The sequence below is a fragment of the Copadichromis virginalis genome, linkage group LG3 (genome assembly GCF_057382275.1).
Source record: "Copadichromis virginalis isolate Kocher_CV1m ecotype Utaka linkage group LG3, C_Virginalis_male_GT1.1, whole genome shotgun sequence".
Classification (NCBI taxonomy): domain Eukaryota; kingdom Metazoa; phylum Chordata; class Actinopteri; order Cichliformes; family Cichlidae; genus Copadichromis; species Copadichromis virginalis.
The window spans coordinates 20,655,402-20,683,393 of NC_140620.1; the positions used below are offsets into that span (position 1 = coordinate 20,655,402).

Sequence of the window (27,992 nt, forward strand, 5' to 3'; positions counted from 1 at the left end):
CACAGCACTTTACAGGAAGGGCCAGAGTCGTCTCTATTTTTTGAGGCGACTGAGGTCCTTCAACATCTGCCAGAAAATGCTCAGGATTTTCTACGAGTCTGTTGTGGCCAGTGCGATCCTCTGTGCTGTTGCATGCTGAGGGAGCAGGCTGAGGGTAGCAGATGCCAACAGACTTAATAAACTGATCCGTAAGGCCAGCAATGTTGTGGGGATGGAGCTGGACTCTCTTAAGGTGGTGTCGGAGAGGCGGATGCTGTCCAAGATAAAGACAATGTTGGATAACACCTCCCACCCACTCCATGATGTACTAACTAGTCACAGGAGCTCGTTCAGTGAGAGACTGAGATTACGGAAAAGCACCACTGAACGACACAGGAAATCTTTCCTGCCTGTGGCCATCTTCCAGTACAACTCCTCCATCTAACACACTGTAAACACTGCGATAGCTACACCCTTTTTGCACATGCTCTTCTTTCTTATTCAGATATTTATTAGTAAGTGACTTATATGCATATATATATTATATATATTGTGCTATTTTTTACTTCTTTATTGTCTGTTTTTGTTACTGTTTGTACTGGAGCACTGTAACCTACATTTCCCCTACAGGGATCAATAAAGTATTCTGATTCACATCTTTAGTGTTTCTTTCAGTCTGATGTTGTGCAGCCAAACATTTATTTACTATCTTTCTGACCACAAGTCAGTGGTTGAAACAGAGAGAAGCTAAAGCTCACCTCCAACTCAGACCTCACAGTTGACCTACATTCAGCTACAGGAAGACACAGCTGGTTTCTAACAATCTGCAAAAGGTCTGAAAAAATCATTGAATGTACTATCAATAATATATTAAATAGTTGAATTTTATTTTCTTTGTGTAAAAAGAGCTTCAAACACTCCTTACAGGAGGTCGGAGGGTCAATGAAAGCATCACACAGATGCTCATGTTGCCTTCAGGTCCTGATATCAGTTGTTGTTAATCGTTACTGTTTCAGTTTGAATCTTTAACACTTTATTTTTCCACTTTTTTCAGTCAATTAATGAAAGTTGCTCGTAATGCTTGAGGGAGAGAAAGCCACAACACAGGCTGGAGGAGGAAGGTTTTACTAGATGTGACTGTGAACTTATCTCAGTGTTGGTCTGATTATCAGGAAGCAGCAGGTCGGAGGAAACATGATCTTTAGTACTAGGAGACTGAGACACATTTATTATGGTTACAAAGCCATTTCTAATGTTTTGAGATTCAGGTGAAGGACTTCACACATTAAAGTGTTATTTTTTCAGTGTTTGTGTCAGCTTTTCACCCAGTGTTTAGTTGGGTCACATGTTTGTGGGTTTAACACTTGTATCCTCAGAGAAAAGCACACTGATGCTCTGACATGTAACAGTGCAGAAAGAGGAAGAAAGACTCTTATCACATGTTAGCTTTCAGGGCTGCTGCTGCACTGTCAACAGTCATACCAGCAACAACCAGTAACGACTCATCACAGTCACAGGAGGCTGTGACTCTGAGAAGAAGTGGAGGAGGAGGGAAAACAGTCCCAATAAGTCTACGTCCACACTAATCCGACTTTGTTTGAAAATGCATCTTTTTCTCTCCATTTTGGCCTTCGTCCGTCCACACTGAGACGGCGTTTTTGTTCAAGAAAATGTGAGCTTTTTGAAAACGCAGATACATTTGAAAACAGCGTTTTCCCGTTGCAGTGTGGACTGGAAAAACAGAGGCTTTCGAAAATGATGACACATCTTAGTCATATGATGCAGTCATGTGACCAATTCAACTAAGATGGCGGATGGCATTGTACAGCAGTTGTTTTGTTTGCTTTCAATTTTGCCAGCCCTATTAATGAATAATATCAGTTTGTACATGCTCCAGATAAAACTCGGTGCTTTTCCCCAACATTTTGCTGCAACGTTTCAAAGAGCCGAAAAGTAAATAAATGGCAGACGGAAATGAGGCAGGTCAACTCCTCTTACGTTTCACGCATGCGCAGTACTGGAACATAGGGTTTTAAGTGTGGATGGAAATGACTGAAAACGATAGCATCGATGCAGAGCGTTTTTAGACGAAAACGCCGTTTTCAAATTTATCTGGATTAGTGTAGCCGTAGCCTAAGAGTGTAAGGAAGTGACAAAGATGTGAAAGTAACAGTGAGATAATAGAGAGACATAACTAGAAAGGGAGAGATTCAAGTAAAATGAACAACTACTTTGAAAATGAGCCGCTCTTAATGCCAGGGCTGATTTTCTGCCCCAGTCATGTCTGTAGTTCGATTTCATTGATGTTTGTCTGTAACATGAATCTTCTTCATATCTTTGAATTCAACAATGTCCCTACTTCCTGCTCTGGCTTTGCTTCATTATTTCCTTACAATCAGCTCACGGAGATGTTCCTGGCTCTGCTCTCTGACCACTTCATTAAAAACACCACAAACTCTAAACTAACCTGAGACTCGTTTCTCTTTAGTTCTGATCTCACTGCTGAGCTGCAACACAAACCAAAGTCAGTAACGTCATCATGTGACAGTCTGAAGTCATTACTACTGCAGACAATGAGGAAGCAGGACCAGAATGTGTTCAAATTTATTGCTCAGATACTTCATGCATCTCTAATCTGACAGTTATGAAATATCAGTATGATAAGGATCATCTTCTTTCAGTTAATTCTGCACTTATTTGTTTGTTTGTACAGCTTTAAAAGACCAACCAAAGCTTGACAGATCACTAACTTTCTGATGAACCTTCAACAAAGACTGTATGAGTAGCAGTGTTAGTATAAAGGATTACTTTACTTATTTACTGTAGAACTAATTACACACAGAGATGTGTTGTGTTGTAACTGTCATATTTTAAATAACACACTGAAAAATCCTTCATATGAACACAAACTAGAATCATAATCCTGATGCTCTGTTCTGTGATTTTGTGTTTCCTTCTAGATGAGCTGAGATCACGTGAGCGCTGCAGCAAAGCACATTTAATGTTGTCTGACCTTTGTGCTGATAACTGAAAAACTATATTGTATCCCAAGCAGTGTTGGTCAAGTTACTTGAAAAAAGTAATCAGTAACTAATTACTGATTACTCCCCCCAAAAAGTAATCCCGTTACTTTACTGATTACTTATTTTCAAAAGTAATTAATTACTTAGTTACTTAGTTACTTAGTTACTCTTTAAAAACACGATTTACAACCTGAATTGGTGATAAAGTGATAGATCTTTCAGCCCAATTCTACTTTTTCTGCATAATCCATCATACAAAATGTAATCAAATGGAAAAGTCTCTTTTTTTAACTTGTTTTATCAGTTTTAATCTTTTAACTTTATGCATCAAGCAAAACATTTAATTATATGCACCATTCTCTGACTTGAATAAATTAGTTTAACATTTAAACCTATTTTCTACACATTCCAGCACATAAAATAAAATATTTTTTGTGTTTTCACTCACTCTTTCAAACAGATGCAAGTAAAACACAGCAGAAAATAAATAAAGTCAAAGACTCAGCGGTCCTTTTGCTCTATTTTCACCTGTAAAGCAGGAGCAGGGTAGGCGGAGGGTTACCCTGGTGTAGGTGTGCTGCGGTCAGTTGAAGAATCCGCGCGAGTGTCTCTGTGAGTTTCCCATCACGTCGTAGCTACTCGGTGCTTGCTCGGAAGTTATGGGGTTTTTTTCGCTGTAAAAAGAAGTTTTCTTCCCACGCACGATGGACGCTAATGTTTTTGTCACTTTTTATGGAATCAAACTCAAAGTAAGGTCAGTACTTCCACACTTTAAACGCTGCACGCTCATACTCTCTCCCGCACTAGATATATGATCCATTGTTGATCTGCACACAGCTGCTGTCACCAACGTCGCACTTGCTTACGTCACTGTCATGAGACATTCTCGCAAAAAAAATCACGGTTTTAGTAACGCAGTAACGCAGCGTTCCTACGGGAAAGTAACGGTAATCTAATTACCGATTTTGCAATAGTAATCCCTTACTTTACTCGTTACTTGAAAAAAGTAATCAGATTACAGTAACGCGTTACAAGTAACGCGTTACTGCCCATCTCTGATCCCAAGTAACATAAATGTTTTGATGATTAAATATAGAGTAATGATTGAATGTAGGAATAATAATGTATTAACTTAACTGGCAGATTCTGAGGAGAAACACAAGATTTGTGATCTGTGTTGTCACTGCAGGTACATGAACACAGCTCGCTGTATGCAGCACATGTCTCCTTCAGACCTTCACAAACATTAACCAGGGCGTGACGTGTAGTCTAATGTTGTGCAGCCATTCAAGTTATTTAGTCTTTTGGACCACAAGTCAGTGGTTGGAACAGAGAGAAGCACAAAACAACTAAAGTTTGCACAGTTAATGTGCAGTCAACTACAGGAAGTTTGTTTGGCTCAATCTGTGACATTATTAATTAAATCAATAATTACATCAATGCAGTCAATATAATTATTTCAAAGAGCTGAGAAAACATCCATTAAAAGAGGTCGGAGAGTCAGTGAAGACATCATACAGGTACTGGTGTTGCATTCAAGGTCAACTGTCAGTCGTAGATATTGTTGCCTTTAATTCTTATTCAATATTCAGTTGAAACGTGTAAAACTTTGGTTTCAAGGAAGCAGAGAAATAAACACACAAAGCTTTTTCACACAAGGTTTTTTCTAACCACAAGTCTAAGACCCAGAGACAGAGAAAGAGGAAGAGGAGGGTTTTACTCAGTGTAACCATGAGCTGATGTCAGTGTTGGTGTGATGTCATTGAGCAGCAGGATGGAGGAAACGTCTCTGCTGTGTCTGCTCTGTAAGCTCACTCTGTGTTTTTCATGCCTCTGCTGTCTTGTTGAATGTGAAACTCTGAACTAACCTGAGTTTAATTTCTCTTTATGAATGGAAAGCATGTCTCAGCAGCAGCACTCCACTTACTCTGATTTGGAACAAAAATCATACATGATTTTTCACTTCACTGTTGGTGGGCTGGTTCAGGTCTGTGAGCCTCATATTTCACACCACTGGTTTACACTGTAATTGCAGATGTTGTTTGGGTTTTCAGCCACACATTTCTTCGCAGACATGTTCATTTTCTCAGGATAGAGCCAATCAAATGTGGGCCACTGTCAGTATGATGGAAGGTTTCTCCTACATCAAGGTCATAGTCAGAGGAGAGCCACCTAAATCTGAGCTTGACTCCTGTTTATTCTATTAAACAGCTTCTATGGTGATCTTAATGTGACTGATGGTAGATTAGTAATCAGTTTTGTTGTTGATCAGCTCTGAATCCAAACCTTTAATTCAGTGAAATGAGCCCCTTTGTGTTTATGACGTGTTATGTCCCCACCCTCAGTCTGTTTTCTTCCTCAAAAGACAAGCAGCCCTGTCACTGAACACAAACGCATCTGTTTTCACCCTAAATAACGTTCAGCTTTAATGAAAAACTCCTCTTTAAACTCGCCGTCAGGATTAAATTTGGATGTTCTGTTCTCGGTAAATCTCAGTATCCTCTGGATATATAGCAAACTTTGAAGAGTCGGATCATCAGGCGGAAATAGCTGCTGGAGCGTCTCAGCTGGACTCACCGTCTGTGTCTGCAGGTGAGTTTGAACTAACATAAGAGGTTTGTTCGTATTTGTTAGATTTGTAAACTTGTTAGATTTGTAAACTTGCGTGTAAGTAAACCACGTGACCTGTCCGCGCTCTCTGTAGATTAACAGTTTAGGAAACCATCATTTCTGCTCAGATTCTGGAGCGCGTTAACAAAACATTTTATTTTTATTTGCTGGCTCCAGAAACCAAAACATTCAGTCAGAGACGGTGTGAGGAGCGGACGTTAAAAACCTTCCGCGCAGACTTTGTGGTTCTCTCTGTGCGCGCTCACATAAAAGCAGGCGTTTTGTTTTTGTGTTGTGCGCGTGAACGACCGTTTGACCGCCGCACACGTCACTGAGAGACAGGATCACAGAGAGCTACAAAGTAAAGCCTTTAAATATACGAGGAAACTGTTGCACTGGTGGTGCAAATAAGATGTGTGAGCAGTGCTGGGCATTAACGAGCAGCCTAATAAGGCTATTTATTCTAACTGCGCACACACTGGAAGCGAGAAAGCGATGTCCGTCACTTTGAACTGTAGCGTGTGAGTAAGACACGGCGCAGCAGGCTTTAAGCTGCAGAGCGATATATGACGGATTGCACTCATCGAACAGATGGAAGATCAAAAGGGCACTTATGTTCAGCTGCTGAGATGAATAAAAGTCAAGCTTTCTCAAGCTGTCAACAAGCTCCAGACTGCGCACCCGGAAGGATTCGTTATTGTGGCCCGGCGACTTCAACCAAGCAATTCTCACGACAGTCACTCCAAATTCCAAATCCGCCTGAATTAAGTTTACAGCAGCTGTACGCCTGCTAATCGGCTCATCTGATCACGCCACTGTGATGCTGCTGCCCGCGAATACATAACTGCTGAAACGCACAAGGTCTGCCAAAAAACTATCAGAGTCTGGCCGAGTGGGACTGTCTCAGCGCTTGGACAATTTTTACCTTCAAGAAATCTCATGCTTACAAGCTGCTAGACTGGTCACTTTAAACCACTCTAAACTGTAAATTGTAGTTTCTCTTGATCATTTAGACTTAAGCGTAGGGGAGACCGGGGATAGTTGTAACATTTTTGACATTTCTGTCTGTAAATGAAGCTCTTTTAAGGTAGTGGATTCAAAATGTAATCCAAAGTATTTACATGTCTCTGCTATTAAATAGTGCAGCTATTTTCTCTGCAGCACAATTACCCATTGCATGGTATGGTCTCAAACACGAAGAGTGAAATGTTACAATTAACCCCATAGTCTGGGTTAGTTGTAACATATCCTGGGGTGAAATGTAACACAATGAAATAAGGGTACTAACAAAACATTAACATGTAATCTTTGTTTATTCAACACATGAATGCACTTACATCCATTTATGCAACTATGTGTGTGTGTGACAGAATGCAGAAATCTAGCTTTTGAACATATTCCAACCCCCCAAAAAGACAAATTATGGAATTTTCTGCAACTGAATATTTCATTAATTTTGGTTGGTCTTCCTTGAGTTTGGCCTCATTGGCTCAGTGGGCATTATAACCTACAACTCTTGCACCAATTTTGAACATAACAATGAAGCTGAAAAAATGTAGTTGTTCACCAGCATCGCAATTCCATTACTTTTTATCATGGCTTACCTTGGTGTGGTTTGCAAAGTGCTTCAGAAAGATGAGGAAATCTGTTTCTTGCACCCATCCTGACTTATTTCCACTACCAGTACTTCCTACTGGTCCATCTCTGACACAGTGGGCTGCATAATGTATGTGTGGGAACACAAACAGTGGAGGAATTGTGTTGCCAATGGCATTAACCGCATATACAAAAGCGACCAGTGAACCTCTCTCTGCTGATGTCGTTGCCCCAACTTGTTTAATATAAGTTAAAGTAATAGTGTGGTAAGTTGTAACATCTGCATTATTGTTACAACTAACCCAGACTCCTATAGCCATGAACTAGCTAGCATTACAGCCAACGGCTAAAACATTAGCACTAAAGACCTACACAGAATATATCCCCATAGACATACAAATAACATAATTTAAGTTTGAGGAGTTTAACTGCAAAGCAGATAATGCTATTAGAAATTGAAATAAAGTAGAAAAACTTACTTTTTGGCATACAAATTACTTTTTTTCATGTTAAATTGTCTGTGTTTGACAAAATGTGCTGATTTTTCACATGTGATAGCAGAACTGAATTGGGCATGCACAGGATGAGTCACATCATTTGAAACTTAGCCCTGATTGGAGAAATTGGAAGTGTTACAACTGACCCACGTTACAACTATCCCCGGTCTCCCTATATTTATTTTCTTACTCCTCTTATATATATTTATTTGGTTTTCTTGCACTGATGTAACCAGAGCCTTGTCGTCTTGTCTCTCTGCTGCACTGGGTATAGCAGAGATGACAATAAAGTTTATTTGACTTTGACTATAAAGTTCTATGAGTCGCCACTTCTGTGGCTTTTCTTCGCTTTCTTGATTAAATGGAGATCTAATCGAAAGAGATTGTAAGGCTTCACAATCACACCTGTGGTCATTTCTTTGAAACCTCTCTCCTTTCCCGTTTCACCGTTGCCCCATTGTCTCTATTCAGCTGTCATTGATGATTTCTTTAGTCATCTTCTGGTGTTTCTCTGTAATTGCTTCATCTACAGGCTAGTGAAGCTGAACCTAGTTATGTTTTAATTCCTCTAAAAATTAAAAACTAAAGTGAAATCGTGTTTAAAATTATAACATTTTCTTTCAACATATATATCCAATGTAAAGCGCTGCCTTGCAGTTTTTAAGAAATAGACTCTCTTCTTCTACATTTTTTTGTGTATAAACTTCTTAAGTAAGTAATTCTATGAGCCAACCAACATCCATTTACCTGTTTGATCTCAGATCTTATATTTACATTTTCATTTCTATAGATGTTCTGTTATTTATACTTTGAATAGGGACACCCTTCAGATCAGACAGGATTACTGCCTCCTCAAGGACAACAAACAGATCAATGATATCTTCTTCTTTTACCATCACAGTGCCAACTTTCATCCCCTTGATCAATGTGTCTTCACGGGATATAGATGAGTTCAAAAATAAAATGCATTTATCATCATTTAAGGTGTAAACTTTCAACAAAAAGATTTTAATTCAAAATATTCTTAGTTGTGATTTTTTTAAATGGTCTCCTGCTTTTAGTTTTAGGTTTTTACCCTCATCTAAAAAGGCTGATTGGGTATTTTTTCCACACTGTCAGGCAGATGGGGGGGGGGGGGGGGGGGGGGAAGTAGGGCTGGGTATCGTCACTGATTTCTATAATCAATTCACAGGATCCCGATTTAATTCAATCCATGATTCAATTCGATTCAATTTGAATAAAAATATTATAATTCTGATCACTTATCAGTACATATCCATATTTATATATCCATAAAAAGAAAGCTGACACTTGTGAGACTTTATCAAAGGTGTAAATATCACATCAGTTGCCTTTGTAGCAAATTAGATAAAATACAGAAAAATTTGAAGGAGATTTTTCTGGCCTGGCTTTTTATAGGAGATAACCTTAAACATATTCTGCAATAGAACAAAAATGGAAGAAAACAATGAATCAACATATGAGCATTACCTGATGCTGCTGAAGTAAAGAAGAGTAATGTTACAGAGGTTTAATTAGAGACACAGCTAAGTGTTTGGTAATTCACAAAACATAATTTAAAAAGTTTTAACTTCTTCAGTATTTAACAGCAGACGTGAGAGTTTCTTTTCAGAAGCCATTTGAATACAAAAAAAAAAAAAAAACAGTGGCCGCCGGCGCTGAACACAAAGGCAGACTGGTAAACAGCGGTTAAAATATCAACACTACAGTCTAAATATCAGGAGAGAAAATCAATAAGCGTTCAGATGTGTGGCTACATGTTGGTGGCAAACAGAGATTTGAGTAGGGCTGGGACAACGCGTCGACGTAAAAAAAATCTGCGTCGATGCGTCATCACTTTCAAAAAAAAGACATGGCGGCAGCGAGTAGCGGAATCATGAGTGAGGCAGTTGCAGTGAACTTAAATCACTCCACCCGGACACGCAGTTCTACAGTATGGGGATATTTTAACAGAAAAGGAAGTGATTCAGTCGTTTGCCAGCTTTGTGAGGTGGAAATGGCCTATCATAAAAGCACGACCTATGCACCAGCACCTCAAACGACGGCATCCAGGAGCAGCTTCTGCAAAGGACAAACCACCGTAAGTTTTCAACTTTTTTACTAACGCTAGTTTTTACCTGTTAATTCATCCAGACCCCCCCACGTAGACGTACACTCACTCATAGACACAGATAAACACCCAACCTCCGTAAATGCAAAACTCATTTAAGCTGCTTAGCAGTAACATATAGCAGCTGCTGTTTAGTTGTTATTGTTTTTTGGTTTGTGGCCCATGCTGGCAAAATGAGTCGGAATGCGCGCAGGCTGATTATCAGAATCGGCGAAAGACAAAAATGTGAGACAGCGAATTGGCCGCAGGAGAAATGTTAACAAGGATAATGCACCACCTGCTAAACGTAGCCGTCGTGGACACTATTACAACATTGTTAAAGTGCTTGCAAAAGCAAAATGACAATGAACTCTTGATTTGTCAAATTTAATGTGTTTCATCCTATTTGAACGCTGTTTTTATACATAATGCTTCTCCAGCTTGATCTTATAGGTCAAAGTTATGCCATCTAATGACTAGAAAGCAGTGCACCAGTAAAGGTGCCATCAGCTATGGCTGTTTAAACGTTATCTTTTCCAGCCATCATGATTACTGCATATCATATGTTCAACATTGGGGATTATTATTAACCTCTTACTGTTATGCTATGAAAGCACATGGCATAACAGTATGTGTGTATCTATCTATCTATCTATCTATCTATCTATCTATCTATCTATCTATCTATCTATCTATCTATCTATCTATCTATCTATCTATCTATCTATCTATCTATCTATCTATCTATCTATCTATCTATCTATCTATCTATCTATCTCAACCAGATCCTTATCAAATTATTTTGATATTATGCTTTCCATATAATTATTTTGTAATTATTCGAATTCATCTGTGTGCTGTGTGTGATTTATGATTTCAGGAATAAACAGAAAAGTCTGGAGGACTACTGTCAGAGAAGAAGTACACCATGCACCCCCCAGGAGGTGGCTGTACTTACTGAGAGCGTCTTATCTATGATTTTAAAAGACAAGAGACCACTTGCTGTGGGTGAGGGATTCAAAGAAATGCTGACCACTTTCCAACCAGGTTACACTCTGCCATCTAAGCGTCATTTTACAAGCATGATGGAGAGAAAGTATGAAACTTCAGTGGAGAAACTAAGGAAAGAACTAAAAAAGGCCACATCCAAAATCTCCCTTACCACTGATGCTTGGACAAGTCTGGTCACAGAGTCCTACTTAGGGGTAACTTGTCATTTCATTATTTGTTCAAAGACGCCATTGCTGCTGTTTGTATATTATTAATTTTTTGCTATGATTTCCTTTGTTATATTTGTTTTGCAAAACATTTAATTTTTTTTTAAAAACAGAAGATTGTAGTACAATGTTATTGTGGATTTTGTTTTGTGAATGAAGAGCACTTTTTGGCAGAAAGCAAAGTGAATGTTACATTTTGTTTGTTTAAAGACACCATTGTTGCTATTTATTTGAAATGTTTTGTTAACTTTTCCTTAATTTTATATATGTTTGCACATTTCATTTCTTGTTAAATGCTATCTCTATTGTATTGATTGTACGACCTCTACAACTTTATTTTGCAATTTTTTTTTTATTAAAAGGTCTTCAAATGAATAAATTTGTGTTTTTCATTTATATACATGAATTAGTAAATGTGAAATTGCTATACAAGTCAAATAATGGGGAAAAAAATCGTTAATCGAATCAAATCGAAATTGAATCGGATCGAAAAATGAATCGTTAGATTAATCGATGCATCGAAAAATTAATCTCTACATTCATCGATTAGGAAAATAATCGTTTTGCCCAGCCTTAGATTTGAGAAACTGTTCGTGAAGTACATACAGAGAGAGAGATGTGCATGAAGTGTTATTTTATCGTGGTGATATCAGTGATGAGGCCAACTACTGCAGAGTCTTCAGAGAACTTATGCAAAAATACATTGTAAGCTATAAAAACTTAGTTTCTGTCTGAGTTTCTTGCTGCTGTATTATGAAGTGCTGGCTCTCCACAAGGCTGTGTACTGAGTCCCCTACTGTACACTCTGTACACACATGACTGTGTTAGTTCCCACCCAGACAACACAGTCATCAAGTTTGCAGATGATACCACCGTGGTGGGGCTCATCTCAGGGGGAGATGAGACAGTGTACAGAGCTGAAGTTCAGAGGCTGTCAGATTGGTGTGCAGATAACAACCTGGACCTCAATACCACCAAAACAAAAGAACTGGTAGTTGACTTCAGAAGGAGGAAGTCCGAGCTGCAGCCTGTCAGCATCAACGGGGAGTGCGTGGAAAGGGTCTCCAGTTTCAAGTTTCTGGGTGTGCACATAGACACAGACCTCCAATGGAGCTCTAACACCTCTGCGGTCTTAAAGAAGGCCCAACAGCGTCTCCACTTTCTGAGAATCCTCAGAAAAATGGACCTGAAGAAGGAGCTGCTGACCGTCTTCTACCGCTGCTCCATTGAAAGTGTGCTGACATATTGCATCGGTGTGTGGTTCTCCAGCTGCACCACAGCACACAGAAAGGCACTCCAGAGGGTCATCAACATGGCCCAAAAAATCATTGGACATCCTCTTCCCTCCCTGAAGGACCTGTACAGCACTCGCTGTCTCAAGAGGGCACGCAGCATCCTACGGGACTGTACACACCCAGGACACCGGGTGGTTAAGCTGCTGCCGTCTGGCAGGAGGTTCAGGCTGCTGAGGTCCCGAACAAATAGACTCAAGGACAGCTTTTACAACAGGGCAATAGCCCTGATCAATGTAAATAGCTGACCTGACTGGATACCTCCCTGGACTTTTTTAGGGGGGAGGTAACAATGTTTAAAACAATAACAATAATAATATTTATATTTATAACAAGGTGCAATAACAATTAATGTGCAATAATAACAGTGTGCAATACACATACACTTATTCTTCTTTTTTATACTAAGTTAATATACTGTGTTGTGTTGTTTGTTGCGTTGTGATGTGTCATATCGTGTCGTGTTATTTGTAGTGCCGACGTAGGACAGTTTTTCCAATTTCATTGTACTACTGTACTATGTATGACTGTGCAATAACAATAAAGAGTTATCTTATCTTATCTTATCTTTGAAGACAGCAGTTACTATTCTCTTCATTTATTCTTAAAACAGAACACGACGAGGTTGAAAGCACCTAAATGCAGCTTGCAGTTTATCTCAGTTATGTCTCGCTTTGATCAAGCAGCATGTGCTAAATCTATCAGCTGACCTATTTTCATGCAAGCTCTTGCTTAGATAAGATGCGTTGTTACCGCATCTGACATGACTGGTACTCGTTTAGTGCTATTTTTCACCATGTACGACACTCTAACAGAGATCAATAGCAGCCCGTCAGTGTCTGAAATCAACACCAGAGATACAGACTAAATGTTGCTTGTGGTAACCCAGGAGATGTCAGAAAAGATTCTACCAAATATGAGGAGTTTGCCTTTTAAAGTGTGTTTAACATGGTAAACTGTGTTTTTTAACCATAACTGTGATTTTTCAGCTGGACAAGCTAAACAGGCCTAATAAGATGGGGAGTTTTTTAGGGTTTCTGAGGAAATATCATCTGTCCTATCACTGTAATTCCCACTGGTATTGATAGATAGGGGATTTTACTATGCAACGATGAGTTGATGTGAGAGTGATTCATGATAATATGTGGGATTTTCACAGTTATGGTGATCAAAATAATTAAAAAATCTTACTCTAAGATGATAAAACATGTTTTTTCTTAAATTATCATATCAACATTAGTAGTTGTGTTCATGTCTAAAATGTGATCCCTGTGTCTAAACGTGATAAGAGAATACCTAAAAATGAAAAATATCTCACAGAAGAATAAAAAGCATTTCCTCAAAGGTTTAAACGGTAAATGCTGCTGTCAGTTCAGCTCAGGATATCACTGACTGTGTGTGAAATGAAAATCATTGACATCAGTCTGACATCAGTCACTGTCTTTTGTGCAACTGTCTTTTGAACTCAGTGATCAGCTGATAAGATGCTTGAACACAGACAAAAGCTGAGGTTAAGCCTGGCAGGCAGCTAGCAGGCCCAGGATTTTCAAACTGATAGCATAGGTGCATCACCTGAAAGTCTCTTAAAAATGTCAGATAAGGTTGAATGACAGTAAGCTTGAGGTCAGAGGTCATGTTTCACGTGACATTTGCGACACTGTGGAATTGTCTATAACTATTCATCTCTTTGTTAAGACTTGGAAAGAAAAGCGTCTGGACTTCTCTAAGTTGCTTGAAGACGTTTCACCTCTCATCTGAGAAGCTTCTTCAGTTCTGGAGTCAAACAGCGGAGAGTCCCAGATTTAAACCCAGTGGGAGTTTCCCCCCAAAGAGGGACAAAAGACCCCCTGATGATCCTTGTTACGACCCCCTCTGCTAGGCGTAAGGGAAGGAGTAAGGCCTCCAAGGCCTCTGGCCGTAACAATCCTCTACCTAATCACATGAGCCAAGGTGTGAAAACAGGTGTGGGTCACAATCAGCCAGGGTTTCAGGTGAGATGAATGCAGCTCTCAAATGAGAGCTGCTCCATCCAAAGTGGGACGGATGCCATCTCTCCTAACAAGACCAGGTTTCCTCCAGAAGGTTTGCCAATTATCTATGAAGCCCACATCGTTTCTGGGACACCACTCAGACAGGGACAAATGGACCCCCTGATGATCCTCTAATCACCTGAGCCAAGGTGTGAAACTGGGCGTGGGTCCCAATCAGCCAGAGTTTCGGGTGGGTTCATTGTGAAACCTGGCCCCACCTTATCATGCAAATTCCTGAGATCAGATGGCCCAGGATGTGAGTGGGCGTTAAGGCGTCTGGGAAGGGATCTCAAAACTGGATTATAGATGGCAGAGAGTTGGTGTCGTAAACCCCCGCCTCTGTTCAAAGATGGTCTCTCACAGTGGACATAGATGGCTTCTTTCACTCCTCTTTCAAACCATCTGTCCTCTCTGTCCAAAATGTGAACATTGGCATCCTCGAAAGAGTGTCCTTTATCCTTAAAATGCAGATGGACTGCTGAGTCTTGTCCTGTGGAGGTGGCTCTTCTGTGTTGTGCCATGCGCTTGTGAAGTGGCTGTTTGGTCTCTCCAATGTAGAGGTCTGGGCATTCCTCGCTGCACTGTACAGCATACACCACATTGTTAAGTCTGTGTTTTGGCGTTTTGTCTTTCGGCTGAACCAGTTTTTGTCTGAGTGTGTTGCTGGGTCTGAAATGCACCGGGATGTCATGCTTGGAGAAAACTCTCCTGAGTTTTTCTGATACAACAGATACATAGGGGATGACAGTGTTGTTGCGTCTGTCTGTCCTATCCTGGTGTCGGATCTTTTTTTCTGTGCCTTATTGCTGACTTTATAAACACCCAGTTAGGATAACTTATTTGCTGTTGTCTGTCTGTCCACCTACAGGTACAAAGAAAACATATTCACTCTAAATAGGCTATTTATGCATTTAATCATTCAGTTATTCATTACCATCTTTACTTGTATGAGACAGGTGGAGTGAGACAAGATGAAAATATAAAACAAATATTTTGTGTCTCCGTCTTAGGAAGCAGCCTTACTATGATGTGGATAGCTAACAAATAGAAAGCATCTAGTTCTGCCTTTGGGCCTCATGGAAAAAATATAATTGTTACTTATATAAAAAATATGTGTTCAGATTACCCAATGCAATAGTCCTGTTGTTCTAAGACTGTTCTAATTAAAATATGAGCTCGAATTTGTTGAAGGTGATCCAGCTGAAAAACTTTTCCTGAAAACATTTAAAAGCAGGGATACAGTGGCAAGATGTATTTAAAATCTAATGAAATACAGGATTCGGTTGTTGAACACAAGATTTGAGTAACTAATCTCATATATTTAATTGAAAAAAGAGACTTGTTATTGTTTTGGACTATGAAGATGAAGAATGCTTTTTTAAAATTTGCGAACTCTATTCAGAGCAGACTTGCAAACTTGCACAACACCACAGCTGTTTTACTTTGAAAGAATGTGGGAAACAACACAAACAACTGTGTTGAAACATGAAGAATATTAGTCTATAAAATTGGTTTTAGTAAATTGTGTCATTCAAGGTCCCAGTTGGTTATTTCTTTGTAATGTTTGTCAAGAAAGTCTATAAAAAAACTGTATTTGTTTTGAATCAAATTCATTATTAAAAAGTTGGTTTCAGGAGAAGCAACCAAAACACTACAGATATACATAACACTTTGTCAAAGGGCTGTAAATTAGATTTTGGTCTAAAATTGTTTTAAAATGATGCCAAGGATAATTCAATAATCTTAATTCAGCTCAGCACTGAAAGATGATGATGATGGAAACTATTTCAGACGTGTTATCAATAACAATCTGAGTTTCTCAGACAGCTACAACAAAACGAAAATATGAAACCCGCATGGACTGTTCTTGTACTTTGGCATGTAACAGCAAGACAAAGGTTTGATAAAGAACTTGAAAAGAAGCCATATGAATACTGTAATCAAGAGAGATTTGCTTAGCTTCAGTAGGTTCCAGCATATTTGGTATTAACTCCTCCGGATATTGAATCTAGGAGGTGGCAGCGAGTTTATAACTAGCTGCCTGAATACAACAAGCGCACTGTAGTATACCAAAATAAATACTGACGACTGCCAGTAACTTCCAGTTTTGAGTAGGTGGGGTTAAGAGGGAAATTCTAGTATGGCTTCAATCAACAGGACACCGTGAAAAATCACTAAAGTTTCTAAAAAAAAAAGAAAAAGAGAACTATAATGTGAATTGTGTGACTTGAACACACATTCACATGTTAGCAGGTAGCTCACCTGTGTGTTAACGTCTGGGCGGTGCTTCTCTGCTATATAACAGATGGTTTTGTCTTTCTTTTTCATTCACTCCTTTGTCTGAAGCAACAAGCTTTCAGAGCATTTTAAGCTGGTTTTCAATCGAGATTTCAAAAAAACTAAAAGGTAAGCTGCTTGTCTTGTTCTGCTCATACACAGTGATGACTTTATTACATTTGTTGGTACTTTTGTGGGTGGTTTGATTGGCTGTTTTCAGCTCATATCAGACAGCACATGTGCCCTGCTTCAAGCTGCAGTTGTGATAAAGCATTGCTTTATTTTTTAGGTAGGCTGCCTCTGACTGTGCTTCACTGAGTTTGTCATATTTGGTGAAAACAAAATTCCAGGTTTGTACCTGCCTTGGACTTTTGTGCTACACCCATTCAAGCAGAGGCGCGTCTAAAGTGTGGGCTGAGAATCCTGTATTTCCTTAAAGTGAATTCAAAAACTGACAATAAAAGACAAAACCTGAAATGCAAAGGAAGAAACACTTTTACAGTCACAGTTTTAAACTGTGATGATTTGACCCATAGATTTCTAAAGCTAAGTCTGCAACATCTCACTTTATGACACTTATTGTCTGTAGTGTGTACGTGTTTCTATGTGTCGCTATTCACTACTCTAACAATTTTCACAAGATCCCCAATTCTACTAGCTAACATGTGATCCAAGATTATGACAGGGTTATTCCTATTTCACTCACTTCAACGTAGAAATGTTAAGTTTTCTACAATTTTTATTTATTTCACAAGTGGGCTTATTAAAGTATTAGGAACAATATCTTGGTCCAGCTCAGGATATTATACTATTACAAATTGTCCAAGTCTCCATTTCTTCAATTTTAATTTTGAAAAAAATGAATCAATACAAACAACAGCGTGGACAGGATGTAACAGTGGTGACAACACAACAGGGAAAGTTTGCTCCTTCAACCACACATTCATCTCCCAATTGTTAGTAAAATACTAGCAAACTTTAGACAGACGTGTAATGAAATGGCACATTATGAAAATAAAGAAAATCATGAGCAGGAGTAGTTCCAGATAAATATAACATGGGCAATCGTGGCTCAAGAGTTGGGAGTTCGCCTTGAAATCGGAAGGTTGCCGGTTCAAGCCCCTGCTTGGACAGTCTTGGTCGTTGTGTCCTTGGGCAAGACACTTCACCCGTTACCTACTGGTGGTGGTCCCCATAAGGAGAATCATGTGCTATCGGCTGTTTAAATGACTCGGGTAAAGTTTGTAGCATGCATGCTTGTTGTTTTTGTCTGCTTCCACTTGTCTTTGCACTAGGATGATGTCGGCGTAAATGTGCAGTCATATTCGTTGTGTTCCCACTAGTGCTGTCAGCTTTAAACTCGTTAAAATGACATTAACGCCATAACGCGGCAAATCTCTGTTAACGAGTTACCGCGGATCGCCCCGTGCGTGGGGCTGGACGGCGTCAACACGTTAACAAGCTAACTGCGCTAACGCACTAGTTCCCACAAATTGAGCATTGCGTGGCACATCCGACATACTGTTTTACTTTTGTCCATGACGTGCTTACCATCAGGGTCATACTCCACATGAAAACCAAGATAGTTCCAAACGCCAGATCTGAATTAGGGTGGGGGAGGTTCAATTTCAGGTAGCGTTGAGGCAGTTGCCATGTTGCAACGAGCTTAGCTTCTGTCTTGCTAGCTTGTGCTGCGTTCAGTGGATCTGCGCTCAACAGTGCAGCCTAGGCGGAGTAGTCGAATGCAGATCCACTGAGCTCTCAACACAGACAGCATCATCAGAAGAAAAGTTGATAAAATAAATAAAACATTTTGTATTGTTCGATACATATGCGTACCGAACCGAAAGCACTGTATCGAACGGTTCAATACCGATACGAGTATCGTTGCACCCCTAATATATATATATATATATATATATATATATATATATATATATATATATATATATATATATATATATATATATATATATATATATATACATATGTATATTATGTATATTTGGTTTGGGGTATTTTTGATGTAATGTTGTTATTCTTAACAGGGTATAATTATCCCATTACTTTATAATTCTTTGGCTGAGTGCATTAATAGAGTAAATTCTGTATGATTTGCATAGATTATGTATACCTTTCTCCAAAATAGCTTTCATCAGCGTATAACTTCTCTTTCTTCTGCATTATTTATGCAAAGTAGGAAACCTCGAGATAAGCTTTGTATCAGAAAGCAGCAGTGATGGACATGAGCATGAGACACACTTTGCTGGGGTTATTTTGTAAGTATTTTCTACGAATGGCAATAATTAAAAGAAATGTTTTTCTACTGCGAGAGATGAAGTGCAGAAGTGCTGTTTAAGTGCTGTGTGTGTGTGTGTGTGTGTGTGTGTGTGTGTGTGTGTGTGTGTGTGTGTGTGTGTGTGAGAGAGAGAGAGAGAGAGAGAGAGAGAGAGAGAGAATGCGGATTATGATTTTCAGTTTCATAATGTCTCAATTGCTCTAGTGCTCGCATCACTCTTCTCTGGCAATGCTCAAGGTAAGAAACTGCTTTCTTTTATTTCAGTCTGAGTAACACTCAAATTAACATTTTCTTTGTATTTATATTTTACACATAAAACTATTAATTCTATGTTTCTGTACTATATTTTAAGTTCACATGTTGTTGGTCACATGAGAAAATATTGCACTCAGCCATGAGGTTTGGTGCAGAGGTTTTAGGTTATCCAGCAGAAACCACTGGTGGAGAAACAAGTGCAACCACAGACACATACTATATTCCTAATTGTAGTGATTATCTCACAAATTTAGATTAGGCCTACTGGTATTTCTACAGGGTTCATTTTTGAATAAGAAATACTTCTAACACTGGCTAAAGTGTGCTATTATGACAATGAGACCATACAGTAAGCCTCAGGAAAGATTTCTTCCTGACAGGTAAAGGCTAATACTTGGGCAAAGTAAATATGACATGAAATAAAAAGAAAATAAGAACTATCACAAAATAAAGACTATAAATTTAAGTTGCTTTCATAATAGTTTGTGAATGTGTTGTTGTGTTACAGTTTGTCCTTGACCCAACTAGCCTTCTTACATTTACTTTATTCATACGTTATAAAGATCAGATTTTTTTTTATCTCCTAAATGGATGTTTTAATGTGAACAGTTCATATTGAGTTTATTGTTGTCTTTGAGCCTGGCTAGGCTCAGAAACGATGAGGTGAAACGTCCAATGAACACAGGATATTCAGTGTTCATCTGATGTTGCATTGGTTGGATTGCATAATTTTTAAAATGTTTATTCAAGTTATTAGTTTCAGCTCAATGAGTTGAACATTGTGTTTTGTGCTGCTCAGTGTTACTAGCTATTTTTGTTCAAAAACAAAATATCTGAAACAGCTTTTAAAGTACAATAACACATCCCAAACATATCAGATTAACTTCCTATTAGTATTAAACTCAAAATGCGGCATGCTGTACATGTGTAGTATTATTGTAAGAAACATTATGATACACGTTTGTCATGTATTTTTTTTCTCCTAATCTATGAGCACATGTGCATGGTTAATTAGTGTGGCAATGCATTTTCTGTAGTTTAATTGTCTTAGTATTTATATTATATTTTATATATTATTTATATTTTATTATATTTTTTACAGAGTGTTTAAAAAGAGGTTTCAGATTTGTGAAATTGTTTTCATCAGTAAATAAAACTCACTCAGAAACAAAAAACATTCACTAACATGACAGCATTATTAGTGACATTTATTGTATATACTCTCTATGTAGTACTTTTTCTTGTGAAATAAGTAACACGTTTATGTTCTCTCTCTCTCTCTCTCTCTCTCTCTCTCTCTCTCTCTCTCTTGCCCTTTTCCCTAAATACTACTGGAAAAGTGAAGTACCTTTTTGAAACACCCACTGCCATACTGAGACCAACAAGGTATCAGTTACCAATAGGGGGCAGCGTGACACTGAGCTGCTCTGTGGAGGGCTCTGGCAACTGGACGATTTTGTGGTACAGAGCTGCTTCATTTGGTTCTAAAGAAGAGCCTATGACAGAATATGAAGGGAAGAAAGCTATTCTTGTATCACAAAGAGGTCTCTACTCCTGCAGAGGAAGAAGTGATTCAGGTCGCCACACATACAACAGTGATAAGGCCATCATTAAAGACACTCGTGAGTTTAGCTATTTATATCGTTGTTATGAAAGTTAAATTCTCTGTCCTTCTTTTTGTCTTTCTGTCAGTAATATTACATTAGTGAAGTATGACATGGAAATAACAATGATGACTTGTGCTTGACTTTGCTATTTAAATCTTTCACTTGTTTCACAGAGTTCTTTTGTAAATTGAAAGATAGAAATTTAAGTACTGTACTGTATGTTCCTGATACATCGGGCTTTCAAGCAGAAGAAATTAAACCACAGCTAACAGATCATCTGCAGAAGAATGGCTTATTTGAAGAGTTTCAGTCAGGTTTCAGAGCTCAGCACAGAAACAGCTTTAGTGAAGGTTACAAATTATCTTCTTATGGCCTCTGACAGTGGACTCATCTCTGTGCTTGTCCTGCTAGACCTTAGTGCAGAGTTTGATACTGTCAGACATAATATCCTAATAGAGCGATTAGAATATGCTGTAGGTATTACAGGTATTGCGCTGAAGTGGTTTGTATCATATCTATCTAATAGATGCATTGAGTTTTTCCTTTCAAGTCAACTTTCTCACTCACTATGTATTAATAGACCTCTCTGCATTGAATCATATCTGTTATTAATCTCTGTCTCTCTTCCACAGCATGTCTTTATCCTGTCTTCCTTCTCTCACCCCAACCGGTCGCAGCAGATGGCCGCCCCTCCCTGAGCCTGGTTCAGCTGAAGGTTTCTTCCTGTTAAAAGGGAGTTTTTCCTTCCCACTGTCGCCAAAGTGCTGCTCATAGGGGGTCATATGATTGTTGGGTTTTTCTCTGTATCTATTATTGTTGGTCTACCTTATAATATAAAGCGCCTTGAGGCGACTTTTGTTGTGATTTGGCACTTTGGCGATTCTTTAGTGCCTCCTTTATTGCCTCCTTCAGTGGAGTTAAGATGCTGACACGCATTTAGACTAGCATGACACTTCACCTGAAACTCAAAGATCAGGCTGGTTATTTATCCCCACAGGAGAGGATGTTCACTTTTGGATGTATTAGTGAGTCTAGGACTTTTTTTGAAGTGAAGAGATTTGGGTTTCATATATCACCTCATAATATAAAGCGCGTTGAGGAAATTGCTGTCATGATTTGGCATCAAGTAAATTAAATTTAATAGGACTGAATTGAATGATGCTTCTGTCTCTTAATTTAATATTTTCTGTGAACAGTTCCTATTACGGCCATTTTGACTATACAGCCCAACTGGACCAGGATATACACGAGTGAAGCATTCACTGTCAGATGTGAGATCCCAGGAGGAGAAGGGACTTACTGGAGCTATGACTGGAGACCAGAAAGGTTCACCACATATTACACAACCAATGAAAGAACATTCTACAATGTTGGTTGGGAAGACAAAGGAAATTATCAATGCAGGGGCAACATGGGGCTTTCCTTGACAGAATGGAGTAATGTCATTCCAGTCACTATATCATGTAAGTTGGACAGACATGTCTTACCCATATAAACTGTTTCATCCAAATGATCCTGTCCTGTTTTTACAGTCTCTTGTCCTGTGAGCATGTTGAGTTCTTCTTCACTCGGCTCATTAGTCTGATCTTGTTCACTTGTGTTCCCCAGTGTGTTCATTTTCCCTGCTTAGCTCATGTGTGCCACACACAGCGTACTGTGACATGCTGTGGTTCAAATAACATCAATAAATTTAGTCTTATGTATAACAATGGCAGTTTCTAATTTTGTAGCAATTTACTTATTTACTTAATTTACTTATAAGGGCGATCGTGGCTCAAAAGTTGGGAGTTCACCTTGTAATCGGAAGGTTGCCGGTTCGAGCCCCGGCTTGGACAGTTTCAGTCGTTGTGTCCTTGGGCAAGACACTTCACCCGTTGCCTACTGGTGGTGGTCAGAGGGCCCGGTGGCGCCAGTGTCTGGCAGCCTCGCCTCTGTCAGTGCGCCCCAGGGCAGCTGTGGCTACAATGTAGCTGCCATCACCAGTGTGTGGATGACTGGATGTGTAAAGCGCTTTGGGGTCCTTAGGGACTAGTAAAAGTGCTATACAAATACAGGCCATTTACCATTTATGTTCAAAAGTGAACACAGGCCAAACCAGAGTGATGATAAGCTGGCTGTTCACCTCATTTGTGAACCCATCACTTAGCAATGTTATTAGAAAAAATAAAACAAATTTTAAAAACCTGATTTAAAAAAACTCTTTCAACAGTTAAACTGCAACCTGTCCTCACCGTGTCCCCTTCATGGCTGAGTCCCGGAGCCTCAGTAACTCTGAGCTGTGAGATGGAATATCCTTCGGAGGGATGGAGCTTTTACTGGTATAAAGCTTTTCCTGATTTGGACATAAAAGAAGAGGCCTACAAGTACGAGCTGCTACCAGATGGCAGCGAGACTGCTCAGACTTTGTACATCATTACTGGACAAACACACACAGCAGCATATGTGTGCAGAGCGCAAAGAGGAAGGAACTACTACTACACCTATTACAGTAAACCAAAGTTTGTCTGGTCTGCAGGTCAGTTTGTTTCTGTCTCTTTTTGATAAGCTGTATTTAATGTCATTAATTATTTATATAACCATAAGATCAATTTGCATTTGTGCTCCCTGCATACAAGGACTAAATGTAACATTTTCCCTTCTCTCTATGATCAAGTAAGAATTTCCTTCTTTGGTTCTTTTAACAGATCCATGTGCTTTTACTTGCATTTAAGCTCATGTCAATGCTTGATACTTAGTTTTTATGTGTTGTGCCTGTGCTTTCACTCATCTATCCGTGTTGTTTTTCAGATCTTTATTCAGCAGCATCTCTCACAGTCGGCCCTGTAGAGCAAAGATTAGGCTTTGACTTTGTCAGACTGACCTGCAAGGGAAACTCTACTTGGTGGAGAGTGAGGAAGTTCCCTGAGAATAGCGTGCCGTATTGCAGTAACGTTTGGAATCTAGGAGAATCCGTATGCACACTCTACACAAAAGCTTCATATTCAGATGATGGAGTTTACTGGTGCGAGTCTATGTCAAAACAGTTCAGCAATGCAGTCAACATCACTTTACAGGGTATGTAGAATATTTTTTGTATCTTATAATGTTTCATAAATATTTCTCTCAATATTCTGTATTTTAAACATTTTTTTGTGAAAAAACAGGCAAAAATGTAAAGGTTATGTTATCTGTGACACCAAAGTAATATTCCTGAAGATTATCATGTAAAAGCTGCAAAAAGGACCATCTGCAGTAAAAGTATTCACAGCACTTGCTCCACATTTCGTTATGTTACTCTTATAAACTTTCCAAAAGAACAACCAAGCAAAAATGTCAGGCCCGATGTCGAGCATTGTGTCTGGAAGAAACCAGGCACCACTCATCACCTGACTATTACCATCCTTACAGTGAAGCATGGTGGTGGCAGCATCTGCGGTGAGGATGTTTTCACCACCAAAAACTGAGAGACTAGTCAGTGTTGAGGGAAAAATGAATGCAGCCACGTACAGAGACACCCTTGATGATAATCTCCTCCACAGTGCCACATCTTCCAACAGGCCGACGATCCTAAGCACACAGAGTTGGATTCAGGAAAACTCTGTGAATGTCCTTGACCTCGACAGTTCAAAGGGCTCTGTGAGCTAAAAGAAAGGATGATTAGTTATGCCTCACTTACGGTTTTGTCCAATTTAGAGCAATGCTGGTGTTATTTTATTAGACATATTCAATAACATCTGTATCATTATTTTCTCTTGACGTTTTAGTACTGAGTATGGCTACTAATATATTTTTTTATGTTTTTCATATTTTACTCTGGGCTTGTAATTAGGAAAAGAATGTTTTGGAATTTAAAACAGTGTTGTTTCCAAAAAGGCAGCTGGTTACAGGCTGAATCAGGCGAAATGTAAAAAAAAATTCCCTGGAGCTTAGAGGTTAGGTTTTTATATCATTAGACACAATTGGGCAGAGGGGCCGATGGCACAATATGGCAGCCTCGCTTCTGTCAGTCTGCCCCAGGGCAGCTGTGGCTACAACTGTAGCTGCCTTCACCAGTGTGTGAATGTGAGAGTGAATTAATAGTGGTATTGTAAAGCGCTTTGAGGGGTCCCGAAAAGCGCTATATAAATGCAATCCATTATTATTTCATTATTATTATTATTTAAAAGCTCTATATAGTTCATAAACCTGCTGTTTATTTGGAAATTATTATTTTTATAGAATAGTTATTAAATAAGCCAGGTCACATATCACATCTTCATGCTACAAGACATTTATGAAATCTATTATTATTATTGCAAATAAGCGTTTTTTGTTTTTGTTTTTTTTCTGAAAGCCGGCACCAGCTGATCCAGTTGAAACAATATATTCTGACTGTTTTTCAGATTTTTATTCAGGTCCTCTCATGGTGATCCCTGATGATCCTGTGAAAAAGGGAACTTTCGTTAGTCTTAGCTGCAACTTGAGAATAAAAAAAAACTTCCCCAGTGTGGCTTTTTACCACAATAACAAACTTATCCAAAATGATTCCCGAGAGGAGCTGAACTTCTTGGCAGTGTCAAAATCTGATGAAGGTTCCTACAAGTGTCAGTACTCAGGAAAAGAGTCGCCATCACGTTACATGTCGGTTAAGTGTGAGTAGCATTGCAACGTTATTTAAACATGACTTTTTTAAAAACCATCTTAATGTTTGAGAAGGAACTCAGTCCTCATGTATTGCGTTAGCAAATATGTATAGCAGATAGAAATGTGTGCCTGTTTAAGTAAAGTAAACTTACTCTGTTTTATAGTTTATTAAATTATATTTTGTAAAAATGTCTCATATAACATCTTTCAATTCTGTTTGTTATCACACTAGCTGCTGTCGGACCTGAAAGCTCTTCATTTCCTGTCAGAATGAAAGTCATGAATGCAGTCGCCTTCATCCTGGTCAGTACTGAAACCAGTTATTATTACCATTTTAATGTGAACTGAGATGGAGTTAAAAGCCAAAAGTAAAAGTACAGAGAATGTCAGGAGTCCTTGTGGATCTAAATAAAGCATTTGAGAGGGTGCCAAAAGAGGAACTGCGGTACTGCATTTTCTTTGCATGAGGAGATCAAGACTGATAGAGTGGTATGTGAGAGTGGTGGAGGACTTGTATGAAGACAATGAGCAAGGTGAGCAGTAGTAACAAATGGGTTTAACAATGAGGTGGAATTACATCAGGGATCAGTTCTATTGTTTGAAGTGGTGATGGACAGGCTGACTGATGAGGTCAGGCTGGACTCTCTGTAAACTATGTGTGGAGTGAATAAGGCACCACGGCACCACTGATTGTAATTATGAGCCATTTATTTGCATTGGCTGACAATCCCAAACTGCCAGCCGCACATCACACCACAACACACAACAACCCCTTGTGTAGGTCGGTGGGCGTAATTGCCGCGCAGGTGCGTGGGCCCTCCCTGCACGGCACCCCAGACCACGCCCTACCATATACCCCCTTCGCCCGATTGGGCTGGAGAGCCATCTGGCTGAACCTACTCCCCCTGTGACACCGTGATCTGCAGTGAGAGTTGGGAGCAGTTGGAATAGAGGAGAGGTAGAGGTATGGTTTGGAGAGAAAAGGAGTGAATGTCACTAGAAGCAAGACATAGTAACTGTGTCAAACAGCCAACTGACAAATAGATCAAAGTTAAACAAAATTGTAAAGACTTTAAATAATCCAAATGTTAGTGTTTCACTTCATATCAACAGCATGCAGACTCACAGTACAAAAATATTGCATAATTCTGGTTTTAGTTATATAGTTTCCAAATACTTGGTCTTTGCAGTGTATGACAATGTGATATTTATTGAGTCCAATAACATTAAATTAATTGTTGCTGGATGTTTCTTTTATGTAGGTAATGATGCTGTCTATGAATCAGTAACACAAATGGAAGAAACTGGAGAAGGTACTGTATATTTTTTCGAATATTAAAGAGCAATACAAGATGTGAAAGCTTTTTGATTGAAGGATATCAGATTTTGGAGGATTTGGCTCATCATGACAACTTTAAACTTTCTGTCTTTATGTGGATGTTTTACAGGTCAGTGAGGAGAGCTGTAGCCAAAGCAAAAAAAGAAGCATTTTATGAATCACTGTTGCTCCTCTGCTACACAAATATCAGACACATATCAAACACATGCATATTTTCTACAGTTCGTTTGTTTGAAGATAATACAACTAAATACAGACTTCATAGTTTGTTTCAGCACAAATAACACCATAAATACATTATTCAGGCTCTATAATCATTTGTTTTTTACAATTAAAAAGTATAAATATAATCATTTGTAGTAAGAAAAATCTGAAATATGTGATCTTCAGTGACTGATAATGCATCTGAATAATCTCTGTATAGATTGTGTATAGAGGGTAGTAGCATGCAGTATGAAAAATCTCCTGTGTCTGTCCTTATGACAGCAGAGGTGAAACTGTACAGTAAGTGGTACTGAGGCCAATCAGGATTATCCATGATGATTACAGTTTTTTTTACTAATGGTCCATATTTGATTTTCTACATTTCTGTACCAAATAAATGTTTAAAGAAATTCAGTGGGCACATTCATTTGTTTGTTTATTAATATTGTCTTAAATTTCGCATAGATTAACATGGATTTTAGATTTTAGATTAAAGCCAGTTAAAACTGCCAACAACAACAAACGGAGAGGGAAGAGAGTAAACATTCAAAACAAATTTGCAACCACATTATGAGGAAAGTTTAAACAGAAAGCGTTGTGTAATAAGCAGAGCTGTATTTCAATTTCAGTGATGAAATTGCCATAGCAACTGTTAAGGAGGAGGAGGCTCAGAGGAAGTTGGAGCTTGTTACCATTATGGGCTCATCTGGTCAGAATGTGAATGAAGAGTTATCAATTACTTACAGGCTTCTCGTTTTATTCGAATAAACAGTATTAAAGGACACACATGGACTGCCAACTCTGAAAAGAAACAAAATGTGATTTAAGTCACTCATTAACTTAAAATAATGCGTGAACTGAGGAGACCCAAACAAAAACTCACCTCAGTTGCCGCCCCATGTGGGAGTGAAGAAGCAGTGAGCTCTAGGTGGGTGCAGTCCTTTTATAACATGTGACAGGTGAGTGCAATTAAGGACAAGCACCACACCCGGTCAAAGGTGAGAAAAGGAAACAAGGCAAACCTCCTTCTCCTACTTCAGATTAAGGAGCAAACA

The 27,992-nt window shown here is 38.9% G+C and overlaps 1 protein-coding gene and 1 long non-coding RNA gene across 3 annotated transcripts in view; both read left to right on the forward strand.

Annotated features, from left to right (window-relative positions):
• LOC146713325 (uncharacterized) overlaps window positions 1–27,992 on the forward strand; it is a 62,799-nt gene that overhangs the window by 9,576 nt on the left and 25,231 nt on the right. The gene's annotated exons all lie outside the window — the stretch shown is intronic.
• Window positions 5,377–27,338, forward strand: LOC146713327 (vascular cell adhesion protein 1-like). 2 transcript variants are annotated; one of them, XM_085446461.1, is made up of 11 exons: window positions 5,377–5,594; window positions 18,832–18,910; window positions 19,135–19,167; window positions 20,526–20,807; window positions 21,989–22,255; window positions 23,002–23,307; window positions 23,580–23,846; window positions 25,154–25,402; window positions 25,627–25,697; window positions 26,657–26,707; window positions 26,843–27,338. In XM_085446461.1, exons 2-10 carry the CDS (start codon window positions 18,871–18,873, stop codon window positions 26,681–26,683), a joined length of 1,542 nt encoding a protein of 513 aa, XP_085302587.1. In that variant the 5' UTR covers window positions 5,377–5,594; window positions 18,832–18,870; the 3' UTR covers window positions 26,684–26,707; window positions 26,843–27,338. The 2 variants fall into 2 exon arrangements, with proteins under 2 accessions (XP_085302587.1, XP_085302578.1); XM_085446452.1 differs by lacking the exon at window positions 5,377–5,594 and adding an exon at window positions 16,678–16,760.